We start from the raw sequence: 14,291 nt of genomic DNA on the forward strand, positions 1-14,291 counted from the left end.
CATGTTTACGAGAGAAAAGGAGAGACTGTGCAGTTCTATACATCCCCCGCCTGCTTCATGCACAAACACACAATATTCCTCCCCCTGAGAGTCCAAAGCGTAGACTCGCCCTGTAATATAACCATGAAAGCGTAGCCCTGCCTGACTGACACATGAGTAGGTAGGTGTGGGTGGAGAGGGCAGGGGGGGGGGGGGGGGGGGAGAAGAGTTCTGTTTATTTGTGCCTGGTGTGGATGCGCGTTTGAGGAGGACACGCTTTCAGCATGCATCAGTGTTCTCTCGTCAGGGATCACATCCATGTGACGGCTGACACAAACAGGCCAGGGCGAATGAGTTGGAGAGGCAGAAGAACAGGAGCGACTGGTAGGGGACGCGAGGAATGGTGGGGCCGGCGGGATGGTGAAGCGGATGCAATTTAAGACCGAGAGATTCTGCAGGTGAAGGCTGGTAACATATGCGCACTGCTGCTGACGCACTTGGAAAACAAGTCACATATGGGGAATGACTCAAAGCTTTTTTAGTCGTCTACCAGGCGGCTATCCACTTGACTCAAGGAGCCTCTCGTTTCTTCTTCTTCTTCTCCTCCAATCTAGCTCCTGCCATGCTGGACCAATAAATGTCGGCTTAAATGATGAGGAAATGGTGGGGGAAAAAATGGTTGCAGGGAAGAACTAAAAGCTTCTAAAAGCTTTAACCAGAGATGCGTCTGAAGAAACTGTAAGCGAAGGGGAGGAGGTTTGACGGCATGAAAGGATGCCCCTTCTGAAAGAGCTTCTGTGACTGACGGATGATAAAGATGTTTAAACGGGAAAGCTGTCTCCATGGCAGTGAAGAGGCGGGCGACGAGAGTGAAAAGCACATGCAAAAAGCCTCTGAATGTTTACTGTGCACAAAAGCAAGGCGCACAAAAAGCGTGCAAGATGTGGGTGTAAACGTCTACGATGGATTGTTTGTGGAAGGCTGCAACTTACACTCAGGTTGATTGTGTCTGGATGGGGGGGGGGGGGGGGGGATATGAAAACGTCCACTCCATTCAATGTCTTTCCCTGCTAAATTTCTCTCCCCTTCTCTCATCTTTCCACCTGCAGAGTGAGACGCGGGCGCGTATCCGTTTGCCCCGCGTCTGCTTTTGTTAGATGCTGCCCAGCAGCCCCGCATCCTCTCCTCCCGACAGTCCTCTTTGAAAACTTCCAGTGGGGTTAATGTTTCTACAGCTTTGTTTTCAGGCACAGGCATTGTGTGGTTCAGTCGTTCTACCAGGCATTCCAATCTATTAATGCGCAGACAGGCTCCACACGGCATGCTTCAGAGGCAAAAATATCAACATCCTTCTAGCAGCTAACAAAAATATCACCTTTTTTTTTTTTTTTTTTTTTCAATCAATTTAAGGTTGCATTCTAGCAGATATGTATGCCAAAAAATAAAATGGCTTGCTATGGAAGGGGTTTTACTTTCTGCTCTCAGCTATTATATTGCCTATTTAGTCCAATAAAGGGCGGTATCGATATGAACGATTGTAAATAGCAGCTAAATGATTGCTTTATTTTCTTTCTATTCATAGCTTTGGTGAGCAGGGGGAAAATCTACACCGACGGCTTCCTTCTTTGCGTAATCCATTCCCCAGGGAGCTCTTTCTGTGATTTACTGATGGAGAATCTGCATTTGGTTGGGAGCTTCCTTCCACTCTGCAGCAGGAATCCTGCCTCCTTGCACGTTTGCGCTGTTTCGTTCAAAGTCGCTGCTCAAGGAAATACCTCCACCGCTTGTGCTTGCAAAACAGACTAAAAAGGAGACAAAATTGAATTCAAAGTTGCTACTCTCCACGTTGCGTCCCCACCTCAGTTTGGAGTAGAGCTTTGACTGTGAGGGGTTTTCTCCCGCAGGCTTTGCCTTCCCTGTCGCCGCTGCTTTTATTACACGTAGTCCTGCAGGCTGTAGCCAGTCTTGTTGTCCAGGGGGGAGAGGGAGCAGTACTGGTGCTGGAGCTCCTGCTGCTGCTGGAGCAGCTGCTGCTGCTGCTGCTGGAGCAGCAGCTTGTCCGGCGGAGGAAGCAGAACCAGGTCCTGGGCGCCGTGCCTCTTCCCCGGGCAGGACATGCAGAATATGGACCCCCCCACAAAAAGGAACCCCGCCGAAACGAAGGCGACGTACACAGCCCCGCCGGGCTCAAATTTATTGCTCTCGGGCACGCTAGAGTCCAAGAAGTTTGTGATGACCTCCTTGGTGAACCAGGAAGCGGGCACCAGACAAAGGAAGCCGGCGGTCACGAAGCAGCCCCCGCTGGCGATGGCGGCCTGCCGCTTGGAGCGCCGTCCGCCTCCCCAACGCGTGCATTTCAGTCCCAGGGAAGCGAGGCAAAGGCCCATGGCAGCCAGCACGCAGCAGAGCACCATGGTGGTGCGGGCAGTCTGCAGGTATGCAGGAAGCGAAAGCACCGAATACTTGAGCGTGCAGCTGAACATGCCTGTGCTGTACCAGGTGCAGTCCATCCACAGCCCCTGCATCTGGGAGATGGCCGTGATGATGTTGGAGCCCACATCCGCGCTGACCTTCCAGTTGGGCAGCAGGGTGGCCACAGTGGCCCCCATGATGCCCAGTAACGCCAGGACAAATCCAAATATCTGCATGCCGGTGGATGCCATGCTCCTCTTTGAGTCAGTGCCGCTGCCTCAGCCGCTGTCCTCTGTAGGCAGCATCCACTCGGCGCCAGCCAGACTCGTCGACCCCTCTGCCTGGCTGCCTTTCTTAACCTCCCTTCTCCAGCTGCAGCTCCACTGGACTAAGGCAGAGAGAGCAAAATGAGAGAAAGTGAATGGCACTATACCTTATTTGTCATCGCATTCGCCTCACACATGCGGAGACTTTTTTTTTTATGGCTTGAAACAAAGAGTAGCACGGGACTACGGTGGAAGACGCTGGCTTCTGGCTGACAATAGACGAGCAAAACTCTGGACTCTGCTGTGGATTCTGGTCTCCTAATCTTTAACACCGCCACACAGTCTGGAGAGTGAGGAAGGAGTTGGGGTATTTGCATTGCAATAGCTATGTGTACTTAAAGCTGCAGTGTCCTCATCTCGTAGCTCTACTCTCTTTACTTTATTCTCTGAAAGCCAGTTTTGTCAAGGTGAAATGGCACAATAATCAAACCTGGATTATACATGTTTTCTATTAAAAATAATCAAATCTTGTTTGTTTTTTTATTATTAATTAAACATTGAATGAATCAGTCTGTTGCTGTTTTTGTTTTGGTTTTTTTTAATCTGCTTATATGACGTTAAGATAATTCCTTACCTCGGCTGGTGCAGAGCTGGAGCCGACGCGTCACGTTTTTAGCAGTAATTCCCGTAAACACGCACTGAAACGCGGCAGGCTGCTGAGTAGAGGGGGCGAGGAGGACGGTTCGGTCCGGACCACCGATCCATTCAAGCCATCCATTTCCTTAGCAACAGCGCGGGGGAGAGACCACACAGGCTCGGCTGGAGCCTGTGAGAAAGTGACCGTAGCGCCTCCGCCGCCTCGCCTCTCCTCTCTCCTCTCTCCTCTGCCGCGGCTCTCTCTCCCTCTCCTCGCCGGTTTGTGTGTGTGTGTGAGAGAGAGAGAGGGGGAACGCGGTCTGCCTCACAACTTCATCAGTGATTACACAGCAATGCGCCCTAATCACTACACGCAGCGCGTGAGCCGCGTCTCAAACCGATTAGCTGCTGCTTTACTTGAACCGTTTTACTAAACGCCGCGGCTTCTAATTATGTATTTCCAAGTTTTATTAGGGTTTAACGTTATTATTCTGCACATGTAAAATCTTCCACCTCCTATGAGCAAAATCCTGCCCTATAAAGCTGTTTTGTCTGGAAATGAATTAGCTTTGCACAGCATATCACTTTGTATTTGCAAAAACTGTGTTTTATCATTTTTGTTAAAAAGTTCATTTATTCCAGTAATTCATTTAAAAATGTGATACTCGTATAAACATCACTACACACAGAGGAAAACCTTTTGTAATGATTATTGCTTATAGCTAATGACAGTTCCTCAGAAAAATTACAACATGCCATAAGACCAATAACGTTTTTATTATTAATACATAAATGTCATGACTTCACAGTGGTCAAGCAAACCTTCAAAGGTCATCACTAAGGAAGCCTAGTGTTTAGTTTTGTATCCAAGCATATTTATGAAAAGTTATGTGGCAGGAAAAGGTGCACAAGCTACAGGAAAAGCCTTGAGGACATGTGAGGCAAAAGCCCGTTCAGAAGTTCTTGGAAAGATGCACATTTTCTTTTCTACAGTTTTGACGACATTCAGGATGTTTGAGTGCAGAACATCTTGCCTGAAAGTTGTCATACAGGTCACATATTTTCCCCAAGAGTTTGAAGGCGTGAGCTGCAGCTGGAGTCGCTGCTCCAAGAGGCACCAAACACAGATGTATTCAGGACAAAGGCTACAACTGTGGCATTCCTTGTATAAAGCTACTCCTGAGGCAGAGATGTCTTGGCTGGCCGAAGGGGAAAAATAACGAGCCTGTTGCTCAAAGGTCAAGGCTGGATCCAAAAGGGTCTAACTGGTAGGGACTCTTCAGCCGGAAGTGCGTCAGCATTGGCCATGATAAGTGCTGTCTGAATTCAGGAAGGAAGGAAGGAGGCCGTATGCTTCCTATCATAGTTCCTTTGGCACAGGAATCTCACGATGTCCCTTACCTGTCCACGATAAAGCTCTTACTGTTGACCTCATGAAAGATCAAAGAACTGGAGCAAGGAGCTTTAATTAGAACATTTCAGATGCTGCCCAAATCTTTTTTTTTTTTTTTTTTTTTCTGGTGAAAGTAAAATTTCATTTGGAAATCACGGTCCCTAATGTCCGTACAGTCGTCTGTCAGGACATCTTCAAGCACTTCAGTTTCCAGGCGGTTTGGCACTAGCCGACACGGGCAAAAGCACTCATATCTGCTGTAGTGATCATGTTACCACTGTGCTTGATGGCCCAGCGGATTGGCTTGATGACAATTTGATATGTAAGTCCTTTACTTTATTGTAAAATCTATAAAATTCGAAAGGAAACTGTAAAGATTTTAGCACTTAAATTAATGGGATTCAGCATCCCACAAGGAAGGAACAAAAGTGATGTTTAGTCTGTTTGTTAATCGTACACAAAACAAAAAGCAATCTCCATTTTTTTCCCCCTCACATCTTAACGAGCTTTGAGGCTCATAGATGTAGACATTAAAAGAGAAGGAAAGAACACTCACTCAGACTAAATCACAATTTTCTGCACTCCTAGAGACTCCAAGTACACAACAAAAGGTATTTAAGTGCTAAAAAAATGGATTTTGCATGGTATGCCCCGTTGAAGTACTTTTATGTATCAGAATCTGATTTATAGACAAATTGTGTAGCACACAAGAATTTGTCGCCAGCTGGTGGTTCATATATACATTTTATGATCCAAAACGGCCTTGGCAGAAGATCAGTAACGTGACATGAAACATTGCCTTGGTTGATTTTCTTTTTTTCTTTTTTTATGTTAAATACTATAAAAAGAAAAATGTGGACAGAGGCTTGGCTGCTGCAGCTTTGGCTGTGCAACCTGACCCAGAGACAACTACCTGCTATCATACAGTTCAATTATCGAAAACTAGCAAGTGCTTTTTTATGCAGAACTACAAAACGATTTTCAACCAGAATGTGTAAAACATTTCTGACATATTGCAGCTTTGTGCACTCAGGCATATCATTCGAATCAGAAAGCTCTCATAATCAGAAAGCTTGTTTTATATTTTGAAAAAAAAAAAAAAAGCTTTGTAACAAATACTGGCTGAAGATGTAGACTTTATAGTCAATATTGAATTTTCATCACGCTTTTAAAGATTAAATTACTGGTTTATGGGTGGTTTTTTTTCTCTCTTAGCATGCAACTAAAATTCTGGTCTGTGATTGAATTACAAAAAAAAAGAAGAAAAAAAACTAAAACACGCTCCTGTATCCAGGTTGGTCTCACTTGTATTGTTGTTACGACAAATGATTTCTGTCATGTGAAAGTTTAAATGGTATAAACAAGCTCCTTGCTCACCGTTGATGGTTCAGTGTTAAACTTCTAATACTGTCATAGATGATGAATCTGTACACGCTTATATACATTTTTAATCATAAGCAGGACTTTAGTGTGTGATGTGTTTTTAAATAGCTACATCGGTACTATTCACTTTTACAGCAGAAAGCCTGTATATGTTTAACCCAACAATCTTTTTGGGAAAAAGAGAGTTTTGAATTGATAGGCTTGTGGCTACAGTCCACTTGGAATTGTTGTTAAAATTATGTGTTTATATACAGTGCTGATGGGTTTTATGTCATAGATCAACACAAAGTGGCATAACGTTGGATTGAAAGGAAAACTTACATGGTATTCAGCTTTTTTTTTTTTTTTTTTTTACAAATGGAAATCTGTAAAGCATGTCATGCATAATTATTCAGCCCCTTTTTAAAATCTAGTCCAACCAGTTGCCTCCAGAGGTCAACTAAACTCTGTTAAAGTAACAGGCTTGGCAAGGAGAGCGTTGATCGAAGAACCAGCCAAGAAGCCCATGGTAACTCTGGAGGAGCTGCAGAAATATTTAACTCTGGTGGGAGAGTACAGGACAACGGTAGCCGTGGGCTCTACCAATCATGTCTTTATGGGAGAGTGGCCATTGATGGTCATAGCTACTAGAAATCCAGCTAAACTTTGGTACAAGCCATGTAGGGGACACAGCAGACATGTGGAAGAAGCGGCTTTGGTCAACTTGAGACCAAAATCTGACTTTTTGGTGTTTAAGTAAAACACTGTGTGCGAAAGAAAACTAACCACCTAACCCCCTATCCTGAAAGCAACTTCCTCATGGTAAAACATGGTGGCAACAGCATCATGTTGTGGGGATGCTGTTTTTTTTATTTTCATAGAAGTTTGTAGGAACATCAGTGGACCTAAATCAGACATGCTTCATCTAACCTAACTGAGCTTCAGCTGTTTGCAAAGAAGAAGCGTCAAAATTGTACAAAACTCGTAGAGAGGTACCCCAAAAGTGTTGCTGCTGTAATTACAGTCAAAGATACTTTTTAAAGTTTTAACCTGGGGAACAGATAAACATGTGCCACGTTTCTATATATTTTTTTACGTTAAAACCAAATATTGTTTTCTTTCAGCTTCACAGTTATGTACAACTTCATGTTGATTTATAACATTGGATCCCAACAAATGGCATTGAAGTTTGTGGCTGTAACTTGATGAAACGGTAAGAAGTTCAAGAGGTATAAAAACTTTTGCAAGCCGCTGTAATAAACATCAGATTCTTACATGAAACTGCAGGAATCATAATGCTGCTGTGCTGCTATTACCAGATAAGAAGTGACAAAGATGTAAACTCGTGATAATATTTCTAATCGCCGACTCACTGCACAACCGGGGAGGGCAATTTAATTTAGTCAGAAGAAATAGCCGCCGCCGCTGCCATGAAGTTTCGAGATTAAATCAGCAGCCCCAGCCTTTAATTCTGTGAGACTTCTTCTGCCTACGTGTCGGTCCACAGGCCCGAGGAGCAAGTTTGCCCCCGCCATGCCCAAAACTGACCATCCCCGAGGCATCATCTTCATCAGTCAGCAGGAGGCTAAAACGCACAGCTGCTACCCGGTCCTTGCGTGCCTTTCCTTTCCTCTCTGTAGAGGACATGTATCACAGGGGGGAGTGGCGTGGATGGCCTTGATTCATGAATGACAAAGCGAACAAGACAACAGAGTGTGGAGGGGATCTGAGAGGATTAATCAACCTGATATGCTTCTAAGTGCAGGTGTAAGACTTTTTTTTCTTCATTGCTGCATGGGCTAATGAACCATAAGCCTGATCCTCCTCTACAGCTTGGTGATCAGCTTTTGGTTGAAATGATGTGTGGTCTGTCTAAAAAGAATAGACTTTAAAATACGTCTGTTAGTCTATAAATCACTGAATGCCTTAGCGCCTAAGTACATCACAGATTAAAATACATCGCTTGTTATCAGAGGGTTATCAACCTCCCAGACCACTGAGGTCTCCTGGCTCCTGCATACCTAGAACCAGAACTAAATACGGAGAAGCAGCATTTAGTTCCTATGCTCCACTTATCTGGAACAAACTTCCATTAAATCAAGATTTAAAACACATTTATTTAGGATTGCCTTTGACTGTTCTAGTTAAGATGTTTTACTGAAACATCATTAGTTCAACTTTGTAGTCCAACTGTTTTTAATATTTGCTTTTAGTTTCCCATGTTTTATTTTGTCATTTTTTTCTACTTTTTATACCAACCTGCTTTTATTCTGTTTTTATTTTCCTGTATTTCAATCATGTAAAGCACCTTGCACTGTCTTTGTACTGAAATGTACTATACAAATAAATTTGCCTTGCCATGTCTGTGTAAATAAGGTCCCTGCAGCTCATCGGTTAAAGTATCGATCTGTTTGTTTAATTCAAGTGTCCACCCTGCAATCTTTTTTTTTTTTTTTTTTTTTCCCCTAAACTACCCCTAAGAGACCTTTTTCTTCAAATGAGATCTGGCCAAAATGCGTTATGGTGCACACAGTCGACCTTCAGCAGCAACCCTTTCCCAGAACTCCTCGTGGGGCTACCGCTGCAGCAAGATGAGAAATGTTCCACCTTCCCGCAGACGCACTACAGCCAGCCTGGCATGTGTGATATTTCTCCTCGCAACAGATGAGATCTTAAGTGCTGATGCCGTGTTGTTCTTTTGGGAGCTAGATGAATAAATAAATGGATCATCCAGGGAGCGGATGAAAGGAAAGGGGGGGAAAAAAAGCGGAAGGGGAGAAGAGCAAAACGCAGTTGACATAAACCCAAGAGTGCAGATGTGCGAGGCTGTGATGTGTGAAGATGTTGCGGGCTGTTTGCGAGTGTGGTCCCTTTTGTTTTATCGCCCCACGCCAGAGCTCTCAAGCTTTTTCTGCAGCGGGGGTTCGGAGGCACGACCCGGCCCGGCCGCACTCCCTTTTGCCCACACGAGGGGCTTCAGGAGGGGCTTTTATCGATCAATTTGCATTTTTTCCCCTTTTATGTTCTTCCCCTGCGTAATTGGTTTTCCTGCTCATCGTCTTGCAAGGACGGGTTGTTCACAGATTAGATGCGAGGTGTTGTCTGATAGCTGTGATGTTGCTGTCAACACGGCGTTTGTGCAGAAAGGCTCGAGTCCAGTTTCAATGTGAATGTGCATGTACATCTCTCTGAATTAGAATATTATAGAAATGTCTTTCAGCAATTTGATTCAAAAGGGGAAACGTGTATATCGTATTCGTTACACAAGGAGTGATCTAATTCAACACATTATCTTTGTTGATTTTGATGATTATGGCTTGCAGTTAGCAGAAACTGTAAAATTTCTTGGACAGTTAGAATATTCCAGAGGAGCTGTAAAAATGATTTTTAATTCAGAAATATGAGCTTACAGAATAGGATCCCCGTGTACAGTATATGCACTCAATACTTGGCATGAAGGCAATTCGCCTCTGGCTCTGCTGACGCATTAATAGCCTTCAGCTCATCTGCATTGTTGGGTCTGGTGTCTCCCATCTTTCATTTTACAATAAAATTAAACCAGGTATTGACAGTTTTGGTATAATGGGCAGGAGCTAAGTGGTGCTAGCAAATTAAATGAACATCTCCATAAGCAAGGATCCGACGCACGATTGAAAGGTCTGGAAATGTATAGAATCAGCTTATCATTTTCTGGATAGGTGTGGAAAAATGTTAGCGTAAGCGTTAACTGGTGCTCAGTTTTCAAAAAGTAATTTCTAAGGTCCGTTATCTTTGATCATGATCAGCATTTTTAGATTTTTAATAATCTGGGTAAGAGCCCGCACATAAAAAACACACATTTGAAAATAAAAAAGGACCATCCCACAGGTTTTTGTCTACCTCTAACCTGCTTGAGTTTTTTTATATATATATATATATATATATATATATATATATATATATTATATATATATATCTATATATATATATATATATATATCTATATCTATATCATATCTATATATATCTATATATATCTATATATCTTATATATAAGTATATATATAATATAGATATATATATATATATAATATATATATATATATATATATATATATATATATATAGTATATATATATATAAAATATATTTCTAGATAAACTGTGATTTAAAGACGTGGTTCTCAAGCATCAGATTTTTCAATATTTGTTAGTTGAGATGACAATAAAAAAATGGATGTTCCACAAAGGTCATGGTTTGTGGAACGTGCAGAACAACGATCACATAACTTTTCATGTTAAATATTTGGTATTTGAATAGATTAATCAGTCTGGAATAGACTACTGCTGTCTGGAAAAGTGTAAAATTGTGATATGGGAAAAAGCATAGGAACCTGCATAAAGCCTGAAAGAAGTGCACTTAAATTTTAATTTTTAACCTCTTGATTCGGCTTTGCTTCATAATTTTCTCAAGGCCATAACCTGTTTCTTTTACACTTTTTACTACGACACCTTTTCCTACCACACCACCTTTAAATTATTTACATGCTTGGATGCAGCACTCGGAGCTGCTTCTTTAGAAAATGACCTTTTGTGATCTGCCCATTTTTTAGAAGGTTTCTATGACTGTGTGTTGGACCGTTGCCTAGTAAGGAGTGTCCCCCACAATTTAGAGTCATAACATTACTCATTTGTATTGTTTTAATGTGATGTATAAATTTCCTGAAAACCTAATTTTGAGTTTTTACTTGGTTTAAGCCATAATAATCAAAATTACCAGTAAGAAACGCTTTAATTGTGTTTGAGTTTCATTTTTTTAAACAGATTTACTGATTTGCTTTCCATGATTTTTCTTATTAATTGAGATGCACCTGTATGTGTGTAAGCCTTTCTAGGGCAAAACGTATGTGACACATTTCCACGAAATCATCTCCCAAAGCTACCATTCCAAAATGGCATTTATACATTCTTAAATATCCCACTAAAGCTCTTATCCCCATGCTCTCCTTATTTTCCAGCCCAGCAAATTGCACATTTTAGGGCAAGGTTCATGCTTTTCTATGACGAAAGTAGGTCTCAAAGGAAGTGATCTTGTTGAAAACCAAAGCGGCAGTCTTGAACGTCCTTTGTGCGTGTCATGGGTAATTTATTTTTTTTCTCCTCCCGAAACATCAAAGCCCCTTCTTCTTGTCACCCATAACCCAACGTGGTCCTGGTATGTTCTCTGGGACAGACTCCTGCCTTATCCTGCTTCTAGAGGCGGCCTCCTTCCACTGATGTAGCGGAGGTTGTCTTCTTAAGGTATTGTCATGATTAACACAGCTTTGGCTGCACGTTCCGTGAGCTTCTCCCTCCTATACTCCCTGGCAGTTGCTTTCTTCCATCCCCCTTCTTCTCCTCGGTACCTTCTATTATGTAAGCACAAGTGCTGGTGGTTCAGGTGGTGCCCCAGGGCCCCTGCCATCTCATCTTGGTTACGCTTAGAGGGACATGACAAATTACTCCTCTCACCCCATCGGGCAAGAACTCGCAGGGAAAGATGCACCGGAGGTGGAAGAGGAGAAGAAAGAGCTGGGAAATCATAGGGCAAAAGCTGGAGTAATGGAGTTCCCTGCTGAGCTTTGGGAAGGTCAGACAGGAAATATGGTAATATGCTAGAATTTTAATATGTACGTCAAAAAGTTTGGTTCCCGAGTGGGCAGCTGTGGACAGAAGTAGATGTGGGAGTTTGAGGTAGACATTTCTCATATTTTGCCCTTTTCATAGGTTTTGTGAGTAGAAAGACTGCTGTCATTGTGCAGAAAGCGCTTTTTTTGTTAGAAGGAATACAAGCAATTAATGCAGGTTAATCAGATTAATTAGTACAAAATCAGAAGCAAATGTTCAAAGGTTGTTTGAGCAAGTGAAGTCCCCCCTGCCCCAAACTGATTATGTTAAACCAATTGGTTCCAGAGAAAGATTAATAACTACATATCCTAACATAACTCTTTAATAAGGCTAAATTTGTATTAAATTATTTACATAGCTATGTAAATATAGCTGACATCAGATAATTTTTTTAGCTTTTGTCCGGTTCACATTTCCTGCCCTTTTAAAGCACAAGCAGAGTCTGAGATGAAAGCTAACACATTTAACATTGTTAAGCAAAGCTAGGATATGGCAGCAATGGCTGGAGATACAATGTCAGTCAAAAGTTTACATACACCCAACTTCAGCATCAGTATCACATTAATATTGGCATTTTTATTGATTTATTTGAACTGTTTTTGTATACTGTTTTGATTATACAGCATAAAACATACACGTTTTTTAGTTTCTTTAAAGTAAACACAAGTTTGAATTCATTATGGAGTTTCTAATTTTCACATTTTCAAGTTTTAGCAGGTAGAGCTTATTTAAATTGGATAGTTTACAACCACAGACCCAACTTTAAAGCATAGTCTATACATTCTTTATGGGGTTTTGTTGGGCAGAAGTTTAACATTAGTCTTAATGTGTTATCCACTCAAAATCTTATTTTAATGTGGGTTTAGGACAGGAGTCTGCAATGTGCAGCTCTGCAAGTGGCTCCTGGGACCTTCAACAATGGCTCTTAATAACTATGACAAAAAACGATGAGGAATAGACTGCATTTTAATACAAACATAATAACAAACGCAGGTTTTAGCAATGAAATAATTGCATCAGCTTTCTACAAAAGAATATCACTTAAAGGTACCACAATATATATATATTTTTTAGATCTAATGGAAATTATGCCACCCCACCCGCTCCATCAAATATCAATATCCAATGAAATAAAATGTATCAACCCTGGGGGTTCTTAAAATTGACTATTTCTTAGAGCAGTATTTTATTTATTTTTTATAAATTAGCTTTTTTCTAAAGGTCATTTAATATTTGTGGCTCTAAACATATCTTATTTCGCTAGACACATGACAAAAAAATGCTGCTTTGAATTGTACATCACTGTCGTAGGATCACTGTCGTGATGGAACACCTAATGGTCTCTAAGTTGTTGGCCAAATGGCCCTTACTTGGTCTTCAGATTTACTTTCCCAAGGCTCTGACCCCAAACATGTTGGTCAGCCTTTTTGTCTCTGTCTTGAACCAAGCACGTTATAAACACTCCACTTTTTCTTGCATCCTGCCAAATATCCTGTCAAAATGATTCCAGAAACAATGTTGAATACAAAACACACTTTGTTGAGATGCCGCTTGGTGATTTTCGTTGGCTTGTACGCAGACCAAATACTTGTTTGGTACACCTTGCTAGTACTGGGCTGGACCAGCATTCTTCCTGGCATGGATTCAACAAGGTGTAGAAAACATTGCTCAGATTTTAAGCCTTAGCTGCTGCACTTGTCACGTTTAAGAAACCAGTTTGAGATTATTTGAGGTTTTTGACATGGTGCATTATCCTGCTGGTAGTAGCAATCAGAACATGGATACATTATGGACCTGAAAGGACGGACATGGTCAGCAACAATACTCAGGAAGGCTATAAATGTTGCTCAATCGATACTAAGGGACCTAAAGTGTCCTAAAAACTATTTTAATCACCACTACTAGCCTGAACTCTTGCTAAAAAGTAAGAGTAATCCATGCTTTCATATTGTTGAGGCCAAATTCTGACCTAATTGGCTAAATGTTGCCGCAGAAATCAACAGTCAGTGAACCAGGCGATCTGTTTTTGTCCACTTGTGATGAGCCCGTGTGAGTTGGTGTGTCTGTTTTCTGTTTTTAGGTGATAGTGCTACCCTGCTGCTATAGCCCATCTTTTTCAGGGTCCGGTGCATTGAAAGATCCTATTCTATTATACCTTGATTATAACAAATGGGTTCTCTTGCCCTTTTGTCATCTCAATCCAATCCGCTCGTTCTCCATTCACATTAAAAAGCAATCTTTGCCCACACAAACGCCCCTGACTAGATATTCTCTCCTTTTCGAGCCATTCTCTGTAAACCTGAGAGTTGGTTGTGTGGGAAACTCATAACCAGACCAGATTGTTTGGCACCAGCAACCATTCCACGTTCCGAGTCACTTAATCTCCTTTCTTACCCGTTTTGATGCTCGGTGTGAACTTCAGCAAGTCGTCTTCACCGTGTCTAGATGCCGAAAAATGTATCGCAGTGTTGCTGCCAACTGAATGTTGTTTGTGTTAAGAAGCATATGCACTGGTGTATCCGGTAAAGGGGCTGATGAGCGAATATATTTCAGCTAATGTGTGTATTTTTGACTATGTGAGTTAGAAGAAAAGGTCCA

General features: G+C 41.9%; 2 protein-coding genes across 3 annotated transcripts in view; one reads left to right on the forward strand and one right to left on the reverse strand.

Moving 5' to 3' along the window:
• Nucleotides 1–14,291, forward strand: part of tfb1m (transcription factor B1, mitochondrial) — a 41,716-nt gene that overhangs the window by 19,673 nt on the left and 7,752 nt on the right. The gene's annotated exons all lie outside the window — the stretch shown is intronic.
• On the reverse strand, nucleotides 189–4,781 carry LOC105925972 (claudin-20). Its single transcript, XM_012862106.3, has 2 exons — nucleotides 3,292–4,781; nucleotides 189–2,779 (listed from the first exon to the last, which is right to left on the reverse strand). The coding sequence occupies exon 2, from the start codon at nucleotides 2,640–2,642 to the stop codon at nucleotides 1,914–1,916; it is 729 nt and encodes a 242-aa protein (XP_012717560.1). The 5' UTR covers nucleotides 2,643–2,779; nucleotides 3,292–4,781; the 3' UTR covers nucleotides 189–1,913.

This window comes from Fundulus heteroclitus, chromosome 19, assembly GCF_011125445.2.
Source record: "Fundulus heteroclitus isolate FHET01 chromosome 19, MU-UCD_Fhet_4.1, whole genome shotgun sequence".
Lineage (NCBI taxonomy): Eukaryota > Metazoa > Chordata > Actinopteri > Cyprinodontiformes > Fundulidae > Fundulus > Fundulus heteroclitus.